At 36.6% G+C, this 9,446-nt stretch overlaps 1 protein-coding gene across 1 annotated transcript; it reads right to left on the minus strand.

Moving 5' to 3' along the window:
• Window positions 1–8,060: 8,060 nt before the first annotated feature.
• On the minus strand, window positions 8,061–9,203 carry LOC111883327 (pathogen-associated molecular patterns-induced protein A70). The gene has a single exon (XM_023879656.3). It carries the CDS (start codon window positions 9,148–9,150, stop codon window positions 8,560–8,562), a length of 591 nt encoding a protein of 196 aa, XP_023735424.1. The 5' UTR covers window positions 9,151–9,203; the 3' UTR covers window positions 8,061–8,559.
• Window positions 9,204–9,446: the final 243 nt, after the last annotated feature.

A 9,446-nucleotide genomic window follows, 5' to 3' on the forward strand; every position in this document is an offset into this window, starting at 1 on the left:
GCCATTGTCTATATCCATAGAGGTCTTGAAGGCAGATTCACCAATCAACTTTGCTTTTCTATTACGCCAAACCATTGCTGATTCAGCAGCAATAAGCATATAGGTGAGATGTATAACGGTCACGTCGCGGTTCATCATATAGTACTCTCTTACGAACTCACTATATGAGTTAGGAAGTGACTAAAGAACCCAATCAACAACCATTTCCTCACAGACAATGGATCCCAGCATACTTAACCTATCAATGTGTGGCTTCATCCCTAGGACGTGTGCACACACCGGCTTTCCTTCTTTATGTTTACTTGCCAAAAGGGCTTGAGTGATCTTGAACCTTTCAAGCCTTTGAACTTGTGGGTTAGGGAGAATAATTGGAGGAGGTGGAGGAAGTGAAGCATGATTTCTTGTTCCTCGATTGAATCGTGGAATATCATCTTCATGTGGAAAGCTTGTTCCACGGGATTTGGGAAGACCATAGTTGTCGAACTTTGACATCTACAAAACGGGAGAAAACGAATTCAAGTTAGTTGATTGATTGAGTCCTTAGTAAATCACCCAAATGAGATACTAAGGCTAGGACCCAACACAAAATTCTACAACTTGGGAGAGGGATGCCGTAACCCAAATTGCAGAACATTTGAAGGTAAGTGAATGACGATTCACTAATTTCCACCATGAAAAACGAAAAATAAATTTAAGTTTTAAATATATGAAAACTACTAGATCCTTTGAGATTCATTGAACATTTCAATGGCATGTTTAAATCTCGGTATGCCCCTCTTGTTTGTGACTGGGATGTCGAGGATCACAAAGCGGGTGTGAATAACCATGCAAACTTACATGGTGCCCTCACATGTTACAATCACCTATTCAATGTGCCGGTAAACCACACACGCTCCACCGAACTATGACAAACATTGAGTCACCCTTTGCTACCTTTTCTTAGAACCATTTAGTGTGCCGGTAAACCACACACGCTCCACTAACGTCTTCGCAAGGGCACAAAGTGTAATTTCATGGAATTGCATCAATTCACTTTTGCCTAAGTAACTAAGATTGGGAATTTGTAAAACATTTAGTTACTTTTGTATATCATTATACTTATAATGGAAGGTTTCGTCCTATCCTACCTGTTCGGCTAACGACCCTCCACTAGTCAAGAGTGCGGTGGGTAAGAGTGGATACTCATTCAATCGCCATTTTATAGGCAATTTCCTTAAACACCCCTTATAGACCAGCTTCGTGAATGAGGCCTACTAACGGTAAGATTGACTTTTACTCATACATATATATATATATATATATATATATATATATATATATATATATATATATATATATATATATATATATATATATATATTGTAACGCCCGCAAATCCGGGCTAGTCAAATTAGAGGCAATAGGGGTCGAAAACGACTTTTCGACAAAATATCATTTAGAATAAATAATATTAACCAAGTTGTAGAGTATGTTACAAGGTTTTCGTACATATAAAAAACGCCGAAATCCGAGTTATAACGAAGAAGTTATGACCTGTTGAAGTTTCGCGACGGAACCGCCACGATACCGGGAAGCGTAAATAGTGAATTTACGATAGAGCGAGATTTAGCCTTAGCGATCTAAACGAAAGTCGTAGAATATGTTAAACTAAGAACATTGATAAAAAGAACTCCCAAATCTGACTTCGTATGAGGAAGTTATGATTTTTCTAAGATTTAGCATAGCAGTGCACAACCCGAAATCTGAATTTTAGATCGGTCGATTTTTAGCCGACGGGATCTAAATGAAAGTTATAGTACTCGTAAATACCAATGCGTGGATATAAAGAACGTCGATAATAGAGCTCGTATGCGAAAGATATGGACGAAGCTTAGTCCCTACTTTTCGAGCGCGGCGAATTCGATACAGTTTTGTAAATCCGAGATAGAATGAGAATTAGCCAACGAGGTCTAAATGAGAGTTGAAGATCTCATTAATAGGAACTCAATGGTAAAAAGACAGACAAAAACGGAACTCGTATGAGAAAGTTATGGACGAAGCTTAGTCTCTATTTTTCGAGCGCGGCGAATTCGATACAGTTTTGTAAATCCGAGATAGAATGAGAATTAGCTAACGAGGTCTAAATGAAAGTTGAAGATCTCATTAATAGGAACTCAACAGTAAAAAGACAGACAAAAACGGAGCTCGTATGCAAAAGTTACGGACGAAGCTTGGAGACTACTTTACTATACACTTCCTATAAATACAAGGGTGAACTCCTCATATTTTCTTCACACCATAAGCCTTTATTTCTCTCTCTAACTTCTCTCTAACCTCCCTAAACCCCTCCCAAGTCTAGGAAACCTCCCTATCACGATAAGAAAGCCCTGGAGCGCCCGACGGCTCCGAGAAGAAAAGCTTTCGGCTCGGAAACGCTGCTCCAGCGAAGCCCGGTTTTTAATAAAACCCGCTGTAAGTGAGCTACGCCTATAGTATATTTAATATAGATTTTATTTAATTATAGTAACATTGTTAGGACCTTAAAATAATTATTTAGGCTATTATTATGAGTTATATTGAGTGTTATTTAACGCTTATATAATAGTAATAATAGCTAGACTATTAAATTAGTCTCGTCAAGCGTTAGACTAAACTCTAGTGGTAATGATACTAGGTTTCGTCAAGGGATAATTGTTTTAAGAGTAACGAAGTGCTGTCCGAGTGCCGACTCACCACCTTTCAGGTGAGTGCATAGTCCCTTTCATCTTACACATAGATATGAAGTATTTTATATAAACTACGTGCTATGTGTGCACATTATCTGAATACTTGTTGTCTATGTTGGTTGAACGTTTTATACATGTTTTAAAGGACTTAAACTGTATACGTATTTTATATATACAAAAATGTTGGGTATGAGATGGGTAGATGAATGATGAGAGATAGAAGATGACGTGAGTATACATTGGCAGCTATAGACTTAGTGCCTATGGGACAAACACCGGTAGCTATGGACTTAGTACCTTTTAGACGTTGGTAGCTATGGATTTAGTACCTGTTGGGAATTGGTAGCTATGGACTTAGTACCTATTAGTCAGACGCTGGTAGCTAAGGATTTAGTACCTGTAGGAATTGGTAGCTATGGACTTAGTACCTGTTGAACATTGGTAGCTATGGACTTAGTACCTATTAGATAAAGACTGGTAGCTATGGATTTAGTACCCGATGAATAGACTATAGCAGCTATGGAATTAGTGCTTTATGAACGAACATTGGCGGCTATGGATTTAGTGCCAGTCCTATAACCCTGGAAGTAAGGGACATCGGAATAAACGAATGCAGGATAGATGACTCTTAGGTTAAATCCTTAAAGAGTAAAGAAGATAATGGGGATGGGTAATTGGGTTGATTGTTTGATTGAACATAATAATTATATTATTGTGGGTTGAAAACCCTATGTACTCACCAGGTTTCCCAACCTGACCCACTCAGTTTATGTATATCACAGGTGACGAAGTGAAGTGACATTGCACTGAGAGATTTAAAAGAGATGTAGATCACTAGTGTAAATCATTGTAAGTTCTGTTTATGCTTATGTTTTGGTATTAACGATGACATCCCAAACATTTTAAAATGAAATAAATACGTTTCTTCAAAAATGTTTTAATAACGTATTTACCATGTTTTTCTGGGAACAAATTCCGCAACCTTTTTATAAAATGAAGTACTCTGATTTTTGTAAAGCATAAACAAAATCGGTCTTTTCTGGCCGTGATTTTGGGGATGTCACATATATATATATATATATATATATATATATATATATATATATATATATATATATATATATATATATATATATATATAACGTTAGATTTTTAATGTTATATATATTATAGGGTGTATTTTACACTTTTAAAATACTAGGTGGTCTAATTTAACAATTATACTTTTAATTCGATTAAATTGTAAACCTAAACTTTTATGGATTTATTAAACCTCTTTTAATTATACACCTTAATTAATTAATAAAACCATAAGGGTGTGATATGAACTTTTCAAAACAATACTAGGGTTTTAGAATTTAACATTCCTAAATTAAACTTTTAATCAACTTTTAAATTCCAAAACTTGAGGGCAAGTTTTGAAACATTTCAAAACATTAGGGTTTAGAATTTAAACATACATCTAAATTAAACAATTAATCAAAATTTAAATTCCAAAACTTGAGGGCAAGTTTTGAAACCTTTTTCAAAACATTAGGGTTTCAACTATTTAAATTTCAAAACAACAAAACTTTTTGGGTTCAAATTTAAACTATAAAACCTAAAGGGGAAAACATGAAACTTTTCATAACAACAAGGATCAAATAACAAATAATCTAAATTAACATTTAATCACATAATTATCCATATTTAATTTATTTAATGATTTCTTGCAAAACAATTTACCAATTTAATCAAAATAATTAATCAATTATCACATAAGGAAACAAATATTTTATTAATTGATAAATATCTTCAATTAGATCAAGAATATAGTCATATATATCATAAAATCGGATTTATATTGATCTAATATGATAAAGGCAAGTATTTCAAAGATAAACAACAAGAAATCCCGAAAATAGCTCCATCTGATGCTCGAACTCGCCGAGTTGAGGCCTACTCGCCGAGTACACTGTGGTACTCGCCGATTTCATCAGCCAGGGAGCCCAAAAATCGATTTTTCAACTTGAATAAACACACAAGGCATCAATACAATAGAAACCAATCAAGGCTCTGATACCACTGATGGGTTTTGGTCCTAAGAACATCCTATGTGCTCATACAAACCCTAATGCTTGGATCTAGGTTTCTCTATTGTACATGCAAGTTATCCAAGACTATAAACCCTAATTCTAGCATTCAAGTAATCATATTAACATGAGAATAGGTTTAAGATGTTACCTCGATTTTTATGTAGCAATAACAATCCCAAATCTCCTTGTATTGACTTTAGAAAGATTAGAGTCACAATTGTCACTCCTCTAATGGTTCACAAACACCATAAGCAAGAGGATGAAGAGGAGAGAGGATGGAGGCTGCCCAAAACGTGTTCTAACCCTAGAAGAAAGCTTCACCACGTTTTTGGTCCTTTAAGGGTCTATATATAGTGAGGCTATTAGGGTTATCTAACAAGGAAACCCTAATTTGGATGCTTAAGCCCTAAGCAACCCATAGACTCCTTTAATTAAGGCCTTGGACAATTTCCTTATGGGCTTCCCCATAGAATTCGTCCACCCCTTAATACAAGGCAATCCATGGCCCAAATTGCAATTATCTTATAATTACAATTCCAGTACCTTAAGTTTAATTAATCTCTTTTAGTCACAAAACTAATTACCAATTAATTATTGACTAATATTAATTAAACAATATGATTTCTCCTTTAATATATTATTAATAAATCATATTTAATCCTTTCTCTCCATAATTCATCCTATCAAGTTGCTTTGGTGAAGGCAACCCAAAAGGACCATGCACCATTGGGTCAAGTACATACCAAAATAGTTGTGGACTTAGACACTAATCCAACATGGTTTTCCCTCTTTCTGGATACTGAGTGAACTCAACGAGTTAGCTAGGGTTTTCCCAGTTTTCTTAACATTAAAGAACTCGACGAATACTCTGGTAACTCGGCGAGTTGTCTCGAGTGTTTTACGATCTTTTGAGATATGAAGGAAATCAACGAGTTGGGTCAACATGGACTGTTGACATTGATTGTTTACATTTGACCATGGTTGACCAAGTTTGACTTATGAGGGTATTTTGGTAATTTGGGATTTTAATGGAATTAATCATATGGTGGTTACAGGCAGTTGATTTTAGAGCTATAAGTTGGGATTAGATTTTATCGGTTCAGCGCTACTTGTGAGGTGAGTTTTCCTCACTAAGCTAACAGGGTCGAAAGCACCATGGCCGGCCCTTTTGGATTGCTATCCTGGTTATCGCATGTTGATATGCTTTGTGATCTATTAGATCTATATTCTAGTATATAGGATGGTGCTATGCTTAGTGATCTGTTAGATTTGTATCCTGGTATATATAGGATGATGTTATAATTAGTGATTTGTTAGATTTGTATGACTGTTTGTACATACTAGCTAGTGTTTGATATCTATGTGTTGAATGTGTATTTGCGGGTGGGTTGAGGCGATCCTGCTTTGTGCTCTAGGCCAATAGACCTAGGGCGGCCCGGATAGACTGAAGGCCTTTCGGGATGTACCAGTCAAGTCGAAGGCTCGGAGAACAGTCCAGACAGGATGAATGCCCAGTAGGGCGGTCAAGACATGTTGAAGGTTCTGAGAGTCGGCCAGATAGACTGAAGGTCAGTGAAGCGGTCCACTCATACTGAAGACTTTACATGCATGCTGCCCATTATTATAATGTTCTGGTTTGTATGGTGTTGGTATTTTGTGGGAACTCACTAAGCTACGACTTACAGTTTTGGATTTTGTTTCAGGTACTTCGGATGATTGCGGAAAGAAGAAGGATTGATTGTGCACCTCCTCACATTTTATGATTTTGATTTCTGGGAATTCTCTGGTATGAAACTATTTTGAAAACATTTTGTAATAACTAATGGCTTTTGGATGTTTGAAAAAGTTTTAAATTTTTATGAATTTTATGGATGTTACAAGTTGGTATCAGAGCCTTGGTTTGAGTGAATTGGAGGAACACTCGTGTGAATCAAGTCTTAAACTAAGGAAAATATTTTCAAAATGATTTTCAAATGGTTTTCAAAGCACTAAACGAGGATGCGAAGTGTACGATTAGTCAGAGCTAGTAAGGAAACCCCAAAATACCATACTCTTATTTGATATTGTGATATGTTAGAATAGCATACTAGTGATAGGCTAGGGATCTTCAGGAATTGCATGATAGAATTGCCTGATTATATGATGCCTGATAGCCTAGGGTTTTCCTTATATGAAATTGACATCATTATTGTAGTTGCTTAGTGTATGCATCACGGTTGTATATAACTAAGATATTATAGCCTGAGAATGTTTGGTTTGGCTTTCTTTCATGTTCTTGTTTGATGAAGGGCTTAGGGTAGGATCGGATATTCAAATGTCCATAGGGTCCAGTGTTATGTATGGCTAGTATACACGAGTGCTGCAGGGTTGATGGAAGTTTCATGGATGAGTCGTGCGAGGTTAGTCGGCCAGTTTTTAGATATTTAGCCTTCCACTAGGTGTGAGGATTGAGTACCTGCCTATGCTTCTGTACATTGTTAGGGTGTTGTGATGATCCTTGAGACAAATATTGGTAGGTGTGGAAGGTAGTATGGGCCCATACTACTGAAAGCACATGACCCATACACGTAGCAAGGAAGCCATAACCCCTAGGGTTTAGTTGGATGTTGATTCCCCGTTATTATATGGAGTATCTAATATCATTCTGGTGTATTTTCAGAATGGTGACTACGAGGCGATTTGAGACTGGATCCCGATCAGGATCAGGAGCTGGCAGTCAAGGAGGGCTAGCAGCAGTGACAGGGACCACTGGTTAGATGAGACTGTAAGAGTTGGATGTTAGGATTCGGGAGATCCTGCACGATAAGGTTGCTCCACTTTTCGGGATCAGTTGCGGGAGATGTTTGGGTCTATTAAGACCGCTATAGTTGAGTACTTTGATGAGCGTTATGCAGCCATTGCTAAGACGGCTGCCGTTGCAGCCTCCGCAGCTGTTGATGGTAGGGCAGGTCGGGCCCTTTAGTATCGAGACTTTGATAACACGAAGTCCCTAACTTTTGATGGAATTCAAGATCCGATCATACCCATCAGGTGGCTATCTGACGTTGAGAGATGCTTTTTCACATGCTCATGTCCTACTGACCAGAAGGTCAGGTGTGCTCTGAACTTGCTGAGGTCCAGAGCGAAGGACTGGTGGAGATTGATAACGGGACATTTGAATTTCCAATGTATCAACTAGCTTACAATCCGTATACATGTATTTTCGAATTTTTAAATGTTAGAGCATATAACAATAGTTCCAATTATCCAAACAATTGAAGTCGAGATTTTTGAACACACATTAAAAAAAATTATATTTCCAATTTTCTATATATCACGCCCAATAATTTTACATATGAGAAATGAACAAAAACAAAATTAAAAGAATAATATAACCATTAAGCATCACCTTATATCTTCAAAACAAATACCCATTTTTCCTCTCAAAGAAATAATGACATGGATCAACACGATCCATGTCACTATTGCTATCTTTTCTTTCTAGTGATTGGGAATATGATAGTAAGCAACTCTCTAAACGCTATTATTATTATAAAAATAACAAAAAAAAGTCCCACACTTTTACCTTAGGTGTAAAGAAGATTGAGCTCATTGTTGGTTATCACTATTATTGAAGGAAACACCCCTAGCGGGGGGCGTTTACCCCACTCTTATTGAAAGAAATACCAATTTCTTATCCCATAAAAATAATTTGGGAAAATAAAATGGAAATCTAAAAAAAACTAAAAATAGATCATGTTCATGTTATAAAATATATAATATGTATGATGGGAAAAAAATCATACACTTCGAGCAAGCATTTCTTGAAAATCAAGAATCGATTTCTCCCTTTGGAGTCTCATTTGCTCTCTAACCTTCAAAATATAATCCTCCGCTCTTTCATCCACCCCTCGTATGTCTCGTGTCTGTAACATGTCTCCCTTTTTACTCTCATCTTTCTTTTTCTCACGTAACAACGAAAACTGTTTCGTTGTTACGCTTTCTTCCCGCTTGCTACCACTAGTATGGGCACTAGTGTTACCACCACCAGTGTCTGCACTAGTGGTAGCAAAACCTGGTTTCTTATTATCTTTGTTAATTACGGGTTGTCTTGATGATTGACCCGATTTTGGATGATAGAGTTGATCAATGAATATGGCCGGAAGACCCTTCTGAAGGAGGTGGTAATGGTGGCTTGTGGAAGAGCGTTGTCTCATTGAACGAAAGCGTATTTTTTGACGTGGTGAAACAAGAAAGGTGGTGACAGTTTTTATAGCCTTACGAACTTTAATCCTATTACATCTGGATCGAAAGATCTGATCAGTGAAGCTCTTACATGCTTTTTTAACGTGTATGAGCTTCTTTATCGACTCAAACTTGAAGAAGGACATGAAAATGATAGAGGAGATAGTGGCAGATTTACAGAGCTTTTGGGTATCAAAAAGAATGTGATGTTTCTATCTTATAGTTATAATCTAGAGAGGTTTTACTTGTACATGATGCATTAGAAGTTGTATCAAAGTCGTGAAAGTTGAAATGCTCATGTTTTGTTCTTTCCTTGCTTTCGTCGTGCCTTCTTTTGCTTGGTTGGTATATTGTAAGTTGATGTATATTGCCACAAAAGTTGGCCTAAATATCGATTATGCCATTTAGCCCAACGAAATAAGTATTTTTTTATCAAAGATTT

This window comes from Lactuca sativa, chromosome 3 (genome assembly GCF_002870075.4).
Source record: "Lactuca sativa cultivar Salinas chromosome 3, Lsat_Salinas_v11, whole genome shotgun sequence".
NCBI classification, from domain to species: domain Eukaryota; kingdom Viridiplantae; phylum Streptophyta; class Magnoliopsida; order Asterales; family Asteraceae; genus Lactuca; species Lactuca sativa.